The sequence below is a fragment of the Antechinus flavipes genome, chromosome 1 (assembly GCF_016432865.1).
Source record: "Antechinus flavipes isolate AdamAnt ecotype Samford, QLD, Australia chromosome 1, AdamAnt_v2, whole genome shotgun sequence".
NCBI lineage: Eukaryota > Metazoa > Chordata > Mammalia > Dasyuromorphia > Dasyuridae > Antechinus > Antechinus flavipes.
In genome coordinates, this window is record NC_067398.1 from 377,045,832 (window position 1) to 377,065,884 (window position 20,053).

At 41.8% G+C, this 20,053-nt stretch overlaps 1 protein-coding gene across 47 annotated transcripts in view; it reads left to right on the forward strand.

The window, feature by feature from the left end:
* The window catches only part of CELF4 (CUGBP Elav-like family member 4), a 554,778-nt gene that overhangs the window by 518,717 nt on the left and 16,008 nt on the right, over positions 1-20,053 (forward strand). For 18 of the 47 annotated variants that reach the window (XM_051969697.1, XM_051969706.1, XM_051969703.1 and 15 more), the window contains 3 exons: positions 3,529-3,609; positions 9,319-9,462; positions 19,685-19,956. In XM_051969697.1, coding sequence (XP_051825657.1) covers positions 3,529-3,609; positions 9,319-9,462; positions 19,685-19,956 — 497 coding nt within the window. Of the gene's footprint in view, positions 1-3,528; positions 3,610-9,318; positions 9,463-19,413; positions 19,469-19,684; positions 19,957-20,053 lie in introns of those variants that run through there. The other 29 variants (XM_051969716.1, XM_051969723.1, XM_051969728.1 and 26 more) reach the window with 8 other exon arrangements.

Consider the following 20,053-nt stretch of genomic DNA (forward strand, 5'->3'; position numbering starts at 1 on the left):
ACAGGACAAGATCTGGTCAAGTATGAAATTGTGGGATTGTGAGATTCAGTCTCAAAGTTCTGAGAAAAGACATTAGAGAAAGAAGAAATAGGTATGAGTGGCAACATTCACAGAAGTCTTCTTGGAGGAGGTGGGACTAAAAATGAGAGATTGCAGGATAGACAGTATTTGAATATGAATATGTAGGAGAAAAGAGAAAAAGAGGGGAGAGGAAAGCAAAAAAGAAATGAAATATGAGAAAAGGAGAAGAGGGGAGGGGAGAAGGAGAAGAGAGAGAGGAGTACAATGGAGAAAAGAGGAAAGGAAAGGAATGGAGGGGAGAAGATGCAGGGAACTTACGTATAGTTAGGAAGACTAGATTCATACATGTAATAATTAGGAAACAAACAGAAGAGTCTGTGGATCAAACTTTGTGCTGTAGAAGTCCAGAGTGAACCCAAGTAAGGGAAACAACACTCTTGGAGCCCTCCCCATCCCTCCCAATAGAACTTGCTGTCTCCAATTCCCTGTCCAGAGCCCAGGCTGTCCCTAGTTGCGTAGGCTGATAAAGAATAGAATCAAATCAACAAATAGGGAAGAACACAGCCTGATTTCAATCCTTTGATGACTACTGACTCTTCCATACCGTTCTTCATTCCCTTGGGCAGGGACCACTCCAACCCATTTTTCCCTTTAGACTAGGCCCAGTCAATTCTGGATTATCTGCACTAGCAAACTGGAAAGCAGCACAAATAATCCAAAATAGTAGATAATCCAAAACACTGAAAAATTCAGCGACTATCAGGTATTCTAAAATAGTGGCTAATACAAAAGAATAGATAAGTTCAAACAAATTCTTCATCAAAAATCCTTATTTATTGGCTCTGGAATTTTCCATTCTAATTTTCCATCCTAGTGCCATTTGGTTCAAGTTAATAAAACACATTCACACAAATATGCCCTTGTGCACAAAGAATTTGCTTTCTATGAGCTCACACTGATGAACAGACAGGTTTGGGGCGGGGGGGGGGGGGGGGGGGGGGCGGCAAGATGTGTGATAAGTCACAAAGAAAATTTAAACAATTAGTGTTTGAGTTATCTAAATTAGGGGAGTGTTAAACTCATTAGACCCCCATATAACTAATAACTCATATTAATATAGTCCTTTAGGTGAATGGGAAAAGCATTTAAGGGCTCACTGCATGACAAATATCATATTAGGTATTAGGGTTATAAGTATTGATAAGCAGAAGTTTCCATTTCCGTGAAATTCAACACTCCTAAAGAAATAGCCACAGAAGGAGAACCCTGGCAGAGTTTATTTGATCTTGCTTTAGGAATTAGACCTGGAGGGGTTGAGAGATGAGGACAAAGGACAACCAGGAAATTGCTGAGATTATGGAGGAGATGACAGGAGAATAGGGAATAAAGGGAGGCATAGCTAATTAAGATTTTCTGAAACAATAGTCTTAAAAGAAGCAGTCACCATTCAGGCCAGCAGGGGCCCCATGGTGTAAGCTTTCCTATTACTGTGCACACTGCATTAATGGTATCAATGAACCTAAGACTGAGAATCAGGAGGTAAATACATGCAGTGTGTGATGTGACATCAGTAAGTCCTGGTGTGCAAAGTATCTCTCCTAGAAGCTTGCCATATCCCTCCACCACACTGTAGTTTCATACCTTTAGCTTAGGTATTATCCCTTCTAAGGTCCACTTTTTAAAGGAAATCTTCTCCTTGGAGAGAAAAGTACTCTCACTGTCCAAAAAATTTCAGGTACTTTTCTGTCTAATAGGGGAAGGTGGTGATGGTGCAGAGAAAGAGGAAGAAGAAGGCACAAGAGTAAGGGATCAAAACATACAGTGTTGATTTGAGTAGTCCTATTAAGGCCAGTGTCCCTTGCTAAAGTGTTCTCTTTCATCTAACAGCTAACATGAAGACAGAGACAGAGACAGAGACAGACAGAAGAAGTCAGAAAAAAAAGATGTAGGGAGAATTGGACAAGAAAAAAGAATATAGGTAAAAAGGAAGGGGAGGAGTGGGAGAGAGAAAAAGAAGAAGGGAGGAAGGAAGGAGAGTAGGAAGAAAAAAAGGAAGACGAGGAGGGAAAGTTTAAGAAGAAGAGGAAAGAGAGAGATATGACATGGAGAAGAAAAATCAGCGAAGGGGAGATAAGAGAGGAAGAGAGTGAAGAAAAAGGAAGCAGAAAGAAGTAGAAAGAAACAGACAGAATGAAGTACAAAAAAGGGAAATGAAGTCAAGGCAAAGTGACAATAAAAGGAAAGAATGAGTGAGAAAAGACAAAATAAGGATAGAGACAAGGAGAGAGCAAGGGTAAGAAGCAATAAGAATATGGGAGGAAACACAAGACATACAGAACAAAGAAAGTAGTGAGACAAAAAAAAACTGAGAGATGAGGGAAATAGAAAAACAAAGAAGGAGAAAGAGAGAAAAAGGGAGAAAAAAAAGAGCAGGAAGCAAAGGACAGAGAGAGACAAAGAGAGGAGGAGAAGGGGAGATCAGGAAATTCCTTCAAGTGACAAATGTCTTTGCTGTTCTGGGGACCAGGGGTATGAAAATGGTATTTTCCCTATCTTAAACCACTTCCCCATCTCCATTTTCTTCGTTCTCTTGTTCCTAGGTCTAGATATTACACACTAACCTGCCGACTCAAATCAGGCTCCACTCCTTGACAAATGACCAAGGGAGATACAGGGTAGTTAATTTGGAATAATCTGTGGCAATGCCAGATACAACATCAGACAGAGACAAATTGTGGAGTATTTGGACTTGTTTCTTCATTTCCTATATTAAAAGGAAAACTGATTTTAGCACTATTTCTACACTCTAGAGACCCCCCAAAAAAAACCAGGAATCTCTTCCCTTGAGCCCTTCAGCACCTTTCTCCTGGTCCTGACTGGTTATTACAACTGCCATCTCTCAGAACAGGGAAGTCAAACACCTCAGTCATCGTCAAAGGATGACAATAATGTACTGTGATTTCTCAGTTCTTTACACTAATAGGACATATATTTTGTTGATTATGTACAGCCTATATTTATCTAAAAGATGGCTCTTTCCCTCCACCCTTTACTACTTCTCCAACAATATCATTTTCACAAAAGCCATCAAATAATTCATGACAATGTCAGCCTGTTGACAACCTGATCAGAAAAAAAAATAAATCTTCAAAGAGAAAACATTACATCATGCATTACAAATGGTCTGAGGTTATCCCTTGCTTAAGGATAACCCCCTGTTTTGGATTATCTCTTATTTTGGATTATCTGTCATTTTGTATGAGACATTGTTTTGAATTCTTTATTGTTTGGCTTTATCCACTGATTTTCCCTGTTGCTGCTTCTCTCCATTGATGCAGATAATCAAAAGTTGGCTTTATCTCCAATGACTGAGCTGAAAAGCATATTTTGGCTTGTTTGATTTTGCTACCTGATTCTGAAATATTTCTCTGTCTCTCATTGTTTCTTTCTCCTAGTCTCTGTCACCCTCTCTCATTCTGGTCTCCCTCTCTTTTCTTCCTCCAACAGCCGCTTACCCTGCTGCCTATGGTCAGATAAGCCAAGCGTTCCCTCAGCCGCCTCCAATGATCCCACAGCAACAGAGAGAAGGTAAGTCTTGGGAACCAAGATGCCTGGATCCCAGTCCCAGAACCACCCTACTTCCCTCTATTATCCCTCCCCAAGCACAAACCCTCCAACTAAGATCACTGGCTCCAACTGTCCTGAGTTTGAAAGATGTCATCAAATCCATTGTCTATTGTGGGAAAAGAAAAGAGGGCTGAGTTTTCCTATGATAAAGGAATCATTTCTCTGTACAGATGTGTAGTCTCTTGCCTGGTTGTTTCTGAAAGCAGATGAGCCTGGAGATAGGAGAGTGGATGATATGTCCTTGAAATTACTCCGTTCATGTCATGGTTTCTGTGGCTGTAGTGGGAGCCAACTTCCAATTTGCCTTTCAGTTTTGCTCCTCCAATTCCTATCACCAAACCAGCCACCTAAATTTTCTTCCTACTTTGAGAGGAGATATATAGAACTGGAACAAAGGCAGTATCTTCCCTTCAAAGGTCCTTGTCTTCCCTTCAGTGTGCCTAAGATGCTATCTCAAGGTGGTTAAAAGAAGCCACTTTTCCATTTTACTGTTTTCCACGGGCAGAAAGAGAATCACAACTATACTTAAAGTAACTCAAGTGATGTGTCAATGCACAAAAGCATGGAATTTCATGACTTCCTTTTCCAGTTAAAAGCTGTAATTTTTCACTCTCAAATGAAAGAAGACCTTTCCTCTTCCCAAAGGGAACCAAGTTGTTAGCTACTACAGGGAATTTGCATTCAATGATTACCTTAGCAAACAGCCACTTTAATAAGTTGTCTCTGACACAACTAAATGTAACAAGTATTTTCCAACAGAACAAACCATTGACAACTAATATTCAAATCAATCAGATTTAAACAAAGGCTTACTAAGCTTTCACAACAAGGAGATATGGTTCACATTCTTGGGGTGTCCCTAGTCCAATGGAAGAGACATGGCTCACCCCCAGGGAACTTATGGTGCAATGGGGCAATAATCTAACATTGAAGCAGGTGGTACCAATGGAAACGATGTTGAATATGAAGTCAGCGTGCCTGGGTTCAAATCCTGACATTTACTACCTGTATGATCTTAGGAAGTCATCTAACCTCTTTGACTCTCAGTTTTCTCATCTATAAAATGATGAGGGTCAGACTAGATGGCCTCTAAGTCCCCTTCCTGTACTCAATCTTTGATCTTGTGAATGAATGGTAGACTCCATAGTGCTTTTGGAATTAATAATAAAGGTATTTGGGAAATTTCATCTAAGAACTGCTCTGGGCTTTGAAGAAGAGATAGAATTTAGAGACAAATGAAAAAGTTAGCCCATGTTGATGAGTAATCTGTACAAGGAAGAGATTAGGAGGGAGGGAAGCAGCATCAATCATGGATAGCCACGAGACCTGGGGATAGTTACAACCAGTTCACATTCTGGTGTGGTTTATTGAATAGCAGTGAGAGTCTCCAGTGATAGCAAGAGTCTCCCATAGAAAGAACTGGTAAGCATATTGGATTCAGGAAATAGTGAACATCAACCATTTTCCCGTGCCAGGCACAGTTCAAAGATGAATAAAAGGAGGAAACACTTTAAAATTCATTTTCAGATGATACAGTATGAACAGAATTCATCTCTACTGTCATCATCAATCCACAAGAAAAGTAGGCAGAAAGTCCAGGCAGAAAGAAGGCCAGCTAAATCTAATTCCCTTTGAGGTTTTCTTCCTTGATTCACTGTCTTACCTGCTGTTTCACTGGCTGACACCCTAAAGTTGTCAGACCATCATTTACATTCTGTTTCTTCTCCCTATATCTCAAGACTCTTGCCTGGTCCCAAGAGGGTTCCAGTTCCTTCAGATTCTCTTATCTAAATATGAACTGTCTTCCCCTCAATGAACTGACACCAAAATTGGATAGTAAAAGGGCCCTGGATTTGTCAAGATACCTGAGCTTCAGCCCTAGCTTTGACACCTTCTAACCACTTGACCTTGAAAACAATCATTTTTCCTCTGTCAATTTGTTTAATAGAAATAATTACATCCAAACTTCTTATCTCATGAGGAAAGTATTTTAAGTACCATCAAACACTATAAAAACATGAATTTTATTTTATTTTTTAAAAAATAGTCTTATGGTTTAGGTGGGCTTATTCTAAGAACTATAAGAAAGGAGGGTAAATTCCATTAGGAAATGAAAAGAAAGATCTAGACCTAGCTCTCTCTGGAATTTTATGGAACCCTTGAGTTAACTTTGAAGAGTTTTCTAACATTGTAACTTTCCCCATTTGCTTGTTATTTTAAACCCCAATATTTCCTTATGGGAGGCAGTGTAGTGTGAAAATCTCAATTGAGGTCTTGCTCTAACATACTGACTGTCCAACCTTGGGGAGGTCACGAACTTCTCAGTGCACTCAGTAATTTTCTAAGAGTTACAGGTAGTGGGGAAATCAAAATTTTTCTCCTATAGTATAAAAAAAGGGTAGCTCTGAGGTAGTTTATAGCTTAGGAGGGGGAAAACCCAAGCATAAAAGAGTCCTGAATAGAAAAAATACTGTCAAAATACTTCTCTTCCCTTATGAGAATATAAGCTTCTTGGGGGCAAGAACTGTCTTCCTACACACATACACACACCCACACCCACACCCTCCATATGGACACACTCCCATGGACATGCACACACACATATCTATCTTGTGCATTTAGTATAGTACTAGGCACACAGTAAGTATGGAATAAATGATTTATCATTTATTTATCAGTGTAGGGAAGGCTGTATCTGGATTCCTTCCCTTGTAGTTAAGCCCTAAGCAGTTGTCTGAGGCATGTGGATATTAAGTGACTTGTCCAAGATGACGTGGCTAGTACATATCAGAGGTGAGATTTTATTCCAAGTCTTTCTGCTTCTATACCTAGAATCCTAACCACAACATACTGCCTCTACTAATTCAAGTATATTAATACAAATGATCTAAGGTAGAATGTGAAAAGTGTCATAGGAAAAATACAGAGTGCATTGGGAGTCCAGGGGGCAGAGAAATTATTTCTAGCTAAGAAGCCTTCATTTAAAGTGGCCTCTGAATTAATTGATGCCTGATGGAAAGACAGCACTTTGATAAGCAGAGATAGAAGGGAGGGTATTTATTGGTCCATGGATTTTGACCTGGAAGGGACTTTAGAGATCACCTATTCCAACTCCTTCATTTTACAGATTGGAAACCTGAAGTCCAGGGATATTTAGTCCAAGTCATACAGGTTGTACGTGACAGAGCCTATGACTCTAATCCAAGTTCACTGACTAGAAATCCAATGCTTTCTCCATTCTACTCCACTGGCAATGAGAACAAAGGCAAGGAACAAGAAAACCCCAGGAAGCCTCATGAAACCAGGAGTAGGGCAGGAGAACTAGAGCATAGGATTCATTTTAAAAGGGTAGGGGACAAGAATAGGGGAAGATGGGGCTAGACAGGCTTTTGTGCAAGAAAGAGCAGGCTGAAATCCTTGTGTAATATACAACAACACTAGACACAATGGGCACATATAGTAATGAGAGATTTCTATAAGCTCCAAACACATACAAAATGTTTCTTTGTTTGGTACCATCAGGGGCCTCTGAAAATCCACAGTCCTATTGAAACACAAATTATTCCTGTTTCCAGAGGAAAGTAAGGTGTTTCCTCACCTGGTGCTGTCAGAAAGCCAGCCCTTTATGTCTTACATGTATATAGTAACTCACCTGAAAAATCAAATTAGGGAACAGATCCATTCCAACATCAGCCCCATTTCTCTGGATTATCTTATATTGTGATTGGAACATATAAGAACTTAGCCATGAAATCTTCCCTGAATGGCACTGGAATGGAAGATGAAGCCCCCTAGATCCATGAAGCCTATGAGTCTATGATTAAAGGTTATTCCATTTTTTTTTTTTTTGGTAGGCACACGTCTCAGGCTATTGCTACTCAGATTTAGGCTTACTTTACAAACAACTCTAACCCCCTTATTTTATAGCAAGTTTGGGAAAAGCACCTTAGAAATGGGTCTAGGGGCTGTTAGAATGTGGTACACACGAAGTGACTGCTGACAGCCTGATAGCAAGGGAGGAGCCAGGAAAATCATTAAAAGCAGATAACAGGAGCTGCAAAGCACAGCAGTCAGAGACAATTTAATACAGGGGCAAATGCCTAAGGCAGTGTGATGTAGTATATAGGTATCAGAATCAAATAGAAATGGGGCCACTAATCTGTACATAAGGATCCCTGTGGGCCACATATTGACTTAGTTTTAAAATGTGCCGCTATCTAGGTTTTATTGTATTTTTTAGAATTTTGTTAAATATTTCCCAATTACATTTTAATCTGGTTCAGACTACACTCCCAAGTCTTGACCTATGGGCTTGACTCCTCTGGTGTAATGGGTAGAGAGCTGACCTAGGAGCTAGAAAAACCTGACACATACTGAATCTGTGATCCTAGGCAATTCGTTTAACCTCTGTGTGCCCTAGAAAGATCTCTAACACCATAAATTGCAGAGCAGTTACTGATTTGTATTGGTAGAGATATTCCCTCCGCTGGGAACTTACTAACTTTATGAAATCATAGGCCTGGTTGCCCCCTAAAACATGAGCATTTTTGGCTGCCATGGGGTGAAAGAGGGCTTGATTTTGAGGGGGTGGCTAGTATATATGGGAGAGGCTGCAGGATTCAAGATGAAGCTTGAAAGATGATAAAGATTTAGATAAGAGGGGAAGTGGTGAGTGGTGAGGAAGAAGGCATTCCAGGTCATGAGAAAAGATGGAGAAGTAGAAATCATCATGATGTATGCAGGGGTTATAGAGGGAGGTTATAAAATACCTTTCCCAAAAGATTCTAAGAATAAGGTGTGTGGCCTTTTGAAATAGTATAGGCACAGTCCTATAAGAAATGACAGAATGTGGAATATCTGGGTAATCCTCTTCAGCCTGAGGGTCCTAGAAGATAGTATGGATGGAAGTGACTATTGGGGTGACCCCACTGTCTTCAGGCAGGGTATCAATTCCCTCCTCTATCTGGTAACCACCTACATTCATTTTTGAAGCTCTATAATGGATATGGTCACCAGTATCTAAAAATGACAAAACCTACATTGGCCTAGAGTTTCCTATGCTTCCTATCTCTTATTTCATCTGATTCTGTGAAAGTGAGGACCACAAGATTATTATCCCCATTTTTCAGATGAGGAAATCTAGAGCACTGAAAGGTGAAATGCTTCTGCAGCATCACAAATATCCTGACCCCTAATCTAGTGCTCTTTCTGCCCACAAGCTGGCCTTCATTGTTCTAATTCAAACCAACTCATTGAAATATTAATCTTGGATGAGCTATTCTCTATCTCCCAAACTTTCCCCCCCCACACCCCACTACCCCTGGTAAAGCTGGAAGACTGCTCATGTCTCTTCTATCTCTGTCTGTCTCTGACTGTCTCTCTATCTCTCTGTCCCTATGTGTCTCTGTGTCTCTGTGTCTTTTTTTGTTTGTCTCTCTCTGTGTCTCTGACTCTGTCTTTCTCTGGCTCTTCCTGTTTCTCTGTCTCTTTGTTTCTCTCACGGTCTCCATGTCTCTTTCTCTTTCTTTCTCTCTCTCTCTCTCTCTCTCTCTCTCTCTCTCTCTCTCTCTCTCTTTCTCTTTCTCTCTCTCTCTCTCTTTCTCTTTTTCTCTTTCTCTGTCTCTTTCTTGCTTTCTCTCTTTCCCTTGTCCTCTCCTTCCTCAATCACAGGGCCAGAGGGCTGTAACCTGTTCATCTACCATCTGCCCCAGGAGTTTGGGGATGCTGAGCTGATGCAGATGTTCCTCCCTTTCGGTAATGTCATCTCCTCGAAAGTGTTTGTGGATCGGGCGACTAACCAAAGTAAATGCTTTGGTGGGTAAAGATAACAAACCAATTAGATTCACCTAGGAAAGGGCATTGCTCGCAACAAGTTACCATTTGCAAACTGCTTTTTATCTGCCTCCTTTTTCTCCTCCCTTCCTCTCCCTTTCCCAACACTTTTTCTCTGATTCTACGGCCCCTAGTTTCTCCTTTTCCCATCTCTCAGTTTCTTTCTCTGGATCTTCTTTCTTCTGAGCTTTCTGCACCTACTCTACACCCTTTCAGCCCCATTCTGAGAATTGGGTACATTGCCACTGCTAAGGGGGTCTGTTAGGACCCCTCCTTACTTCTTTGACCATCCCCTGCCAAGTCCCCTGGAAGGAGGCTGAGGGATGGCCCAAGGCCAGGAGGTTGTGAGGAGGGAGGCAGAGATACTATGGTGATGAATGTAGGGTAGAGAGAATGGGTACTGGAGTCACACTATACAGAAGATGACAGACAGACAACAATTCTGATGCCAGGTCTTATCTGAGAACATCTACTCTTTTAGACTCTCCTTTGAGGCAGAAGAGTAGGGAATAAAAGTGCCAAGTGGCTCCAGGTTCCCAAGGCCTTCCCCCTTCTTGATTTTTAAGAGGTATTTTTAGAAGGAGGTGTGCTCTCCATCTGAGCTCCCTCCCTATGGGAGCTAGGGAATGTCCATGATTATAGTGTTGTGCCACCCAATATTAGTGTCTATCTGCCTCCTGCTTCTTCAATCTCCTGCCTTGCTAGCCCCCAGTGACCCAAGTCTCTTCTTCCCCACTGATGACACTCTGTGCATCCTCAGCTCCCATCTTACCTTTCCCTATCACCCACTGCCACCCCTTTTCCTCCCCTTCTACCATCAACCTTCCTTTCTCTCTTTCTTACTCACATCCCTTCAGATTCTTTCTCCTTTTCTCTCCAATTTCCCCTTTCTTCTTTCTCAATTGATCAACTAGTATTTACTGATCCCCACTGTGCTCCTAGCCCTGAGCTAGGAACTGTGGAGGACACAGGAGAAGTTGACAGAAGTCCTTGCCTTGAGGAGCTCACAGTCTTGTCCCTGATGGGACAAGGACATGCCATGAAATAACAGTGAGCAGCCCTAAGGAAGTGTAGGGTTAAATGCTGAGTTGTGTGACAGAACATAAGTGCCAAAGGAATTTAGAGGGAATAATTTGTCAGCTCTGCATTGCTGAGGAAGGCTTCATAGAGGAGGTAGAATACAAGCAGGACATTCCAAAAGGAGAGGAGAGTCCAGAGGTGGAAATGAGGCTGGAGCTGAGGGGGCATGGTGGGGAAAAGGGGTAGAAAAAGTAAGTTATCAAGAGCCTTCAATGTCAGAATTAGGACTTTAAATTTAATAAATGCAAGGGAATTGCTCTTTTCAGGGTAGAGAAAGCAGTGTACATCCTGGATTGCAGGGAAAGACAAGTCAGAGAAACTAGGAGTTCTCTATATCTCCCTCTTTAATTTCTCCTGCATTCATCCCTTCTGTCCTCTTCTCATCTTCTCCCTTTCTTTCTCCCCTAGCTATGCTCTCTCCATCTCTACCAGCTCACTCTCTTCTAGCATAAATCTCTGAAGAAGTACCCTGTCCTGGCTGCTGCCTTCAATACTGTGAGGTCAGACCTCCAGGTCGGGGGGCCTGTCCCATTCTGAGGACTCTGGCTTTCTTTGGACAGAACTGAGTTGAGGCTGAACACAGTGACACAATCAGCTCTCCAGCCTCTTTTCCACTTCATGGACATTGCACACCCATTATCAGTCAGAGGCATCCAGATATCTAGGTATTATGATCTATTCCCCAGGGGCTGAATTCTGAGGCTGGGTGGGGAAAAGAAGATGCAGGTAGAAAGTCTCCCCAGCTGTTTCAAAAACTTTGAGTTGGGTCCCCTCTCAACTTCCCAGAGGGATAGGAGGTGTGGGCAGATAGAGGGATTATGGAGTTTGTAGAGTAAGAACCCAAACAACAGCATGTGAGTATAGGGGAATTGTGTGTCTCTGTCTGTGCAAATCTGTGCCCATGAGTTATTCCTGTGTAAGTTTGTGTGTACATGTATCTCTGTATTCAATTTGGTTTGGCAAACATGTATTAAGTGCTTACTATGCAATCCAAAGATGCTTTCAAGGAGTTTAAAATTTAGTTGGGGTTTGGGAGGGAGAAAAAGACATAAATCCCTATAATACAACTTTAAAGATGATGCCATATTTAGGGAAAGTCAAATAAATGGTTCAGGAGATTCAAGGAGAGAGGGATCACTTCCTGGATCTCTTGGTAAGGTGGGATGGGATGAGGGGGGGTCAGGAAAGGTCTCATGGAAGAAGGAAAACCTGAGCCGGGTTGTTGAAGAAGGGAAAAATAATCTATAAGTGGAGATGAGAAGCAGGGACTCGGTTCCAGGCATGAGGGATGCACAGAGGCACGAGACAGCAGGACAAGATCTTGGAACAGTGAGTAGCTCACTTTGATTAGAGGGTAGCATATGTATGCAAAGGGGGTGGGGAGTCATGTGAAATAAGTGTGTTTAATAATAACAGTTGATATTTACATATAATGATTTAAGGTTTGCAAAGTGCTCTATATACATTATCTCATTTGACCTTCAGAAGCATACAAGGTAGGTGTCATAGGTATTATCTCAGTTTTAGAGAAAAGGAAACTGAGGCTTTAAGAAGGTTAAGTAACTTGCCTGTGATTACTCAGCTATTAATTAGTGGAGGATGATTTGACTTCTGACTCCAAATTCACCAAATATACTTACACTGAACCCCAGTGTTTCTGGCTGATCTCAGTCCACACAGAGCCTTAAATGCCAACTTGAGATTTAAGTTTAAGTTAGAAGGCAAGCTCGATATTGTTCTCCTTTTCCTTTTCCTTCTTCAGAGCAGGGGATTGACTGATTCAGACCTATGAATTAGGAAAATTACTTTTGCATAGAAGTAAAATGTAAACTAGAGCAGAGGGGGCATGGAAGCAGGACAGTCTTTTAGGAAACTAATATATTAATCTGGTTCACTGGTTTTCAAGTATAGTCCAAGGATATCTGGATGTCCCTGAGTCACTTTTGAGGTCTCTGAGGTATAAATTATTTTCCTAATAATACTAATTTCTAATATGGTAAATATCAAGACGTATAATCCACATAAAAACTTTGGGGAATAGGTCCTTAATCATTTTTAAAAGTAGAAAGGAGTTCTGAGACCAATCCAACCTAACAGACATTTATTTAGTACTTACTATGTATGCACAAGACGTTATGCTAGATGCTGGGGATATAAAAACAAAATGAAGGCCAGTTTTTGCCCTCAAGGAACTCATATTCTATAGGGAAGGGAATAACATAGAAACAGAAAAGTATTTCACAGAGAAATGCTTAACAACCAGCTTTCTGGAAGAGGGCAATGTACACAGGTCTCACTTTTAAGTTTAATCTGCATTTTTGCCATTTCCTCCATCACTTTATTAAGTGATGTAAGATAATCAGCAAAATAATAAATCAAGATCTGATTTGTAGTGTTTTCTGATTTCTGAGGTATAAATGTTCGCACTGAAAACTTAAAGAGTGGTCCTTTCAAGGCACATCCTGAAAGTATCCATAAGATCATAGGACTATAAGATCACAGTTCTAGAACCAGAAGAGACCTCAGAGGTCACTGACTCCAACATTCTCATTTTAGATGATGAAACAAATGCCATCCAAAGATCACATAGTTAGTGAGAAAGAGCATTAACAAGCATTAACATGGATGAGGCACATGAGCTGAGCCTTAAAGGGATTCCAGGAAGGGGTTTTGAGGAGGGAGTTCATTCTGGGAATAGAGAAGAGTCTACACAAAGGCATGGAGGTGGGAGATTGTATACCAACTTAATGGAATAGCAAATAGCTCCATTTAGTTGAAAAGTGAAGTGTGAGGAGAAGAATAATATGAAATAAATGTGGTAAATAGACTAGAAGCAGACTATGAAAAACGAAATAGGAAGCTAGAGAAGGCTCAGGTGGCGGGGGAACCAGGAAGGCTTCCTGCATAAGGTAACATTTTAGAAACATTTATAAAAGAAGCAAGAGATGTCAAGAGGCAAAGATGAAAAGGAAAAGAATTTCAGGAGAGAAGAACATCCTTGGCAAAGGCAAAGATACAGGGGAATATACATCTGAGAGTAATCTACATGAAGATAATTGAACCCATGGGAACTGATGTGATAAGAAAGGGAGTAGATAAAATGAAAAAAAGGGAAGCAAACATTTATTAAGCACCTACTATGTGCCAGGCAGTGTGCCAAGAGCTTTACCAATATGATCTCATTTGACCCTCACAACAACTTTGCAGAGGAGATGATATTATTATTATTATTATTGTTCCTGTTTTACAGTTGAAAAAACTGAGGCAAACAGTAAGGGTCGCACAATTAGCAAATTCTGAGGCTAGATTTGGACAAGCCCAATGCTCTATCTGCTGTACCACCCAGATGCCTCAAGAAAAAAGATAGTCAAGGCAAGAAATGGTGGTTCTAAATTACAAAGGTAGAATTGGTAGGAATGGAAAACTATTTGGATGTAGGATGTAGGACAATTGGATGTAAGAGGAAGAGGAAAAGAAAGACTTAGGAACAACTCCAAAGTTTGCCAATTTGGGTAAATAAAAGACACTTTAAAAAGAGGGCAACTGGAAGTGGGAGAAAGATTTAGGAAGAAAAAATGATGGGTTGAGTCTGAGGTTCCAGAAGTATAAGTCAGGGAGAAGTCAAGAATGGAAACAAAGATTTTGGAGCATTTGCATAAGATGAACATTGTCACCTCATGTAGATGAAATTGCCAAGGGAGAAAGCATAGAGAGAAAAAAAGAGAGGAGGACAGAAGGACATTCTGGCTGTCTATAACATCTCCAGATCTCCCTTATCTAAAAGAGCTAAAACAAAACTTTGATTTGACCATGCCATCCCCTCAAGCTACCATCATATCTTTTCCCTTTTGTAACTAAATTCTGAAATATCATCACAGGTTGCCTCCACTTCCTCACCTCCCACTAAATCCCCAATCCCAAGGAATCTGGCTTCTCACCCCACAAGTGGATTGAAATCATTTTCTAAACCTACCAACAACTTCTCAATTGTTAAATACAATGGTCTTTCTCAGTCTTTATCCTTCTTTACTTCTCTTCAGGATTTGACATTGTAGACTTTCTCTTTTGTTAGCTACCTTCTTGCCCTTGAATTTTTGTGACATTACTCTCTGTTTTCCTTCCTATCATGGCCTCTCCTGATTCTGGTCTCTGTGGCTGAATCATAAACACAATTTACACTCTTCTCTCAATTATTCCCTCAGGGTTCTTCTCCAGGCCCTCTTTACTACTTCTCTTTTTTTTTTTCTCCCCCTGTTCTGTCTGGTGAGTTCTTTCTTTCCCAAGGATTTCATTATCATCTCTATGAAGATTATTGCCAAATTTGCATATTCAACTCTTCCTTCAGTACAGAGCTCCCAGACAAACCCTCTTAATCCCAAACTCAAAAAGCTTTGGTCAATGGTCCCTTGCTGCTTCTAAAATGGTGAAAATAAGGACACTAAAACACATAAATTAAATCATCCACAAACATATATTGTGTTTATATATACATTTGTGGAGATATCAATGTTTCCATCATGTTTCTACAGTTGCTCTCCATCCCCTGCTTTCATCTTTGGTAGCTGCCACCAATGGTCCTTCATTTTGGTAGCAAAGGTAGAGTAGTTTAGGCCAATGATATACGTGGAATAAAAATGGAACCATATGTAACCATATACAAAGATCCATATGAGCTGCAAATGGACAGAAACCCACACATTAACATTATATTTTATTGTAATTTTTATTTACTTGGTTAAATATTTCCAAATTACATTTTAGCCTGGTTTGGGCTGCATTGGGGTATGTTGCAAGTCTCTTGGGGCCCATGGTCTACATGTTTGATCCTTCTAGTTTAGGTAAAACACCAGTGTTAATCATAAAGAAAAATGATTTAGAACCATAACATGAAATTCATCACTTAACTGCCACATAGTGCTTTAAAAGTTTGAAAAGCACTTTATATATATTACCATGTCTAGCCCTGACAAAGACTATATGAGGTAAGTGCCACAGTTTTTTTTATCTCCATTTTACAGTTGAGAAATTGAAGTTGAGAGATGTTAAATTATTTGCCCAGAGTCCTATAGGCAGGGCTTAAACCTAAGTCTTCCTAAGTCAGCTGCCACTCCCAACATAAAATGTGTTTGTGTGTGTGTTGGTGTGGGTGTGGGTGTGGTGTGGTGTGTGTTGGGGTGTGGATGTGTAAAAGAGACAAAAAGTATTTCTGAAAACAAAGTCTATACTGTATTACTTCATGACAAAACTTCTCTCTCTCTACTTCAATGTGCTTTTTCTGCTTCCATCAGAAGACAGGAATGAGTCTTTTCACAGCTTTGATACTAGCTATCCCAATATATTTTTAGCTGTGAAGCATCAGAAAAGCTAACTAGTACTTCCTTGCCACCTGGTAGAAACAATTCCTCCATGTACCCTGTTCAGTGCCAATGCCCTCATTATGGAGTAAACTCTCCCAAACAAGTATCTAAGATGCCCTTTTACTAGAGGTCCAGGACATTACTTGTCCCAGCTATTTCTAATGAACTCACTGTGAGGAATAGGGGTGGGAGAAAGTTCCGGGTAAAAGACCCACTGTGATTGAACATTTTTAAACTTAATTTGCTAAAAGAGTTCAAACCAAAACATCCCAACAATGTTGTATAAAAATATTTCTTCTTTAAAAAAAAGTGTTGTTTTTTTTTCTTTTTCATGGAAAGCAAAATAAAAAGTTAACAATAGCACTGAATTTGGAATCAAGAGACCTGGGTTTGAATCCTGACTCTGCTATTTGCTACCAATGTGACATTGGGCAAGTTATTTAATTTCTTTGAATCTCAGGTTCTCATCTGTAAAACAAAGGGGTTAGATTAGATGGCTTTTAACAATCCTTTCCAATTCTAAATCTATGATCACAGTATCTTTGCTGTCACTCACTGGCTGAAAATGTTTTTTTTTTTTTTTTCTCTCTTTCTTATATAGTTAGAAATCTCATCCGCCTAGAGAACTGAGAAAAAAAAAAAAAAAGGAATGCATGTTAGTGTTAATACCCCATATATTCATATTTATGTACATGGACCCGTGGATAGTGAGGAGCACAATAGTGAGCAGGGCTGGTGAGTTTGGAAAAAAGATACAGGTGGTGGTATTCCTTACCCAGAATGCTGTTCATTCGACTATACTACCTCCTACTATTCAGGGTCAAGGTCCAATGGGGACAAGGTCTATTCCACTGAGGCTTAGGAAATGAGAAGTAACTTAGCCTGCTGTGTCCCTAGAGGCTCAGCAATTCCCCATACTGGACTTATTGACTTAGGTTGGATCTCAAAAAGAATTTCCCGAAATTCAGAACTGTGGGACTAAAGAAAAAAGGAAATCTTTACAATCTTCAGTCATGGTACTTATAAATAGGGGAGAGATCCCCACAATTCTCACATTTTGGGGAGCCTATCTGCTGCAAGTGACATACTCACAGAAATACATAATGCTATCTGATGGTGGACATGTATGGCTCTTGAGGACATAAAACCCAAGAAATTCTTTATCATGTGAAATCCCTCTGAGCTCCTCAGGGCTTTCAAAGACCTACAAAGTCAAAAACTTATCTGCCTATCTGCCTCCTCTTTTTTCTTCCTTCTTTCATCTTCTTCCTGAATTCAGACACACTGATCCTCATCATTTGGCTCCTATTTGTCTTTCTTTAACTCGTTCTGAGTTCAGTCTCTCTCTCTCTCTCTCTCTCTCTCTCTCTCTCTCTCTCTCTCTCTCTCTCTCTCTCTCTCTCTCTCTCTCTCTCTCTCTCTCCTTCATCTTAGGCATCTCATCCCCTTTATTATTTCTCTTTTTTCTCTCCTCTGCTCACATTTTGTGACTGCAGGGCAAAAAAATGATCATCCAAATTAAGAATAGACTGATTAAAGGCCTACATGGAGAGAAAACAGTGGAGTTATTTTGTCTCTTCTAGTAAATACTCTTGGTGCCTTAAGTCCAGTATCTATCTAAACATTTGTAACAGGCAAGTTAAATAAATCAATTAAGACAAATGGCAGAAATTAAACAACAAAACCCCCTGAATTGTGCAGAAAATTTTACTTTTTTCTACCCACAAGTAATTGTTTATATGAAGACCTATCTTGATTTTGCAAGTTTGCAAGCTCCACGTTTGACAAAGATGTGTGAATGTAACAAGTCATTCATTTCATAGTACTAAACAGATACTAAACATTTAGCAAAAGGCTTCAGTGATCCAATCACAATTAACCTATAGGCCAGAAATCTAAACATTTGCACAATTCATGCCATTTATGTCTTTTCTTCTCCAATACTGCCATAACACATTCAGATAATTCAGGAAAATAAAAATTTTAAATTTAACAAATAAAATAAACATTTTTGGCAAACTGACACATCAAGACATGTTCATCAGACTTTCAGCCTATTCCCCACATTCTGGCCTCTTCTTTCTCCTGTTGATTATACCCAGTTGGGAGAAGGGGAAGGAAGAGAATGCTAATTGCCGGTGAACAGGCTGCTAAAAGGGGTGCCTGGTTAGGAGAGATCCCACCCACAAAATGCTATGAGGAATTGAAGCTTCAAGTTTCCCCAAAATCATTTTTCTGGAGCCAGAGACAAGGGTTTCTTGGATGGAGGGAAGCCCGGAGGTCACAACATTCTCTAGGAAGGGAGCCGGGGGTGCTGGGAGACCTTGATCTCCTGCAAGGAGACACAGATACAATGTAACGAAGAGGTCTGGGCTACAGAGTTTGTCTAAACTGTATTTGATGAAGTTTGTCTTGTGGCCTACAATGGTCCTCTCTGTGCTCTTTCCTCTTCCCCCTGCCTCCACCCCTATTTTACTAGGTACCCAGTAATCTGGCTTAGCTATTATGAATTAAATGTGTTCCTCTTGGTAGGGTGGGGGAGGAGTTGCAATTCAGAAGAGAGTCTTGGAGCAGGTCTTACTCACCCAAAGAAATGAAGCAGTAATGTGGAACCACAGGCAATGGGAGAGGAGATAGGGTTTCATATAGAGAATTTGTGGCCTTGCTCATGACACGCCACCAGGCGGCTGCTGGTTCTGCCTCAAAGGAAGGCCAGCCCCAGTGTCTGAGCCCAAACTTCCTCCAATGTAAAGGAGGCTGAGGTCAGAGGATCTAGGTTCCAATCCTGGCTCTGCTACTTACTACTTGTATGACCTTGGGTAAATCCCTTTATTTCTCTGGGCCTCAGTTTCCTCATTTGTAAAATGGTGGAGTCGGGAGTGGACGAGCTGATTATCTTGGCTTCCTTCTCCCTCTCTAAATCCCATGACTTTATAACCTTGGAAGCTCTTCTGGAGGGATCGGGAAGGCCAGAAGGTGGCCACTTTAGGGGTAGGATTTAGAGGGAATTCTTGCTCAGAAATGGGTTGCACTAGATGGTCTCGGAGGCACCTTCAAAGGCCGAGATGAGGTGTGGCTGTTCTGGGAGGACTCTCGGATCCGCCAGGGAGAGGCCTGGATGGGGCGTGCTCCGAATTCTGGGAGGGAGGCTCTGGATCTCAGTGTTTTTGAACTGAGAATTGTAGGTTCTCAAAAGACAGGCAGGCCGGTGGGAACGGGTCCCGAGAATTTGGGGAGGCGGGAGGAAAGGGATGAAGTAAAAGACCAAGTGCGGGCAGGAGGCTTCCTGGAAAGAGCGGCCCACCATTCGCGGATCCATCCATAAATGGACGCTCCCTGCCCCCATCCCCCTCAGCGCATGCTGAAGTGCGGGGAGCCTGCTCAGTCTCCAGGAAGCCTCCGGTCTGATGGGAGAAGACGTAGGATCGTGGGATCAGAGTGGAAAGGGACCTTAGAGGCCATCTAATCCAACCCACCACCCATCCCCATTTTACAGATGAGGAAACTGAGACCCAGAGAGGTGAAGTGACTTGCCCCAGGTCACACAGGTAGTAAGTAGCAGAGTCGGGATTCTTACCCAGGTCTTCTGACTCCCAATGCAGGGCTGTCTCCATCACACATGCTGGATGACGGCACCTCTGTGGGGCTGCATCCCCAGGGAGGGGGGCGGGGGGGAGCTGCCGCGGAATTCCCTCCCAGCCACCTCATCGACGCCTCTCCCCGTCCCTTCCTTCCTTCCTCCCCTGCCCTCCCCCTCCGGCCCCCAGTGTTTCCCCCCACCCCGGGTGGAGTCGCGGACGGCGGCGTGGACGGCCCTGAGGCGGCCCCGTGGAAACCCCGGCCCTCGGTCTCCCCGTGTCCCCGCAGGCTTCGTGAGCTTCGACAACCCGGCCAGCGCGCAGACGGCCATCCAGGCCATGAACGGCTTCCAGATCGGCATGAAACGGCTCAAGGTGCAGCTCAAGCGGCCGAAAGACGCCAATCGCCCCTACTGAGCGCCGGCGGGAGCGTCCCCCGGGGGAAACCAGGACTTGCACAGGTAACTGGGGCGGAGAGTGGACGCGGGGCCGCGGGTCTGGGGCCGGACCGCGGAGGAGGGAAGGTCGGGAGGGGGCGGGGCCCGACCGCTCGGACCC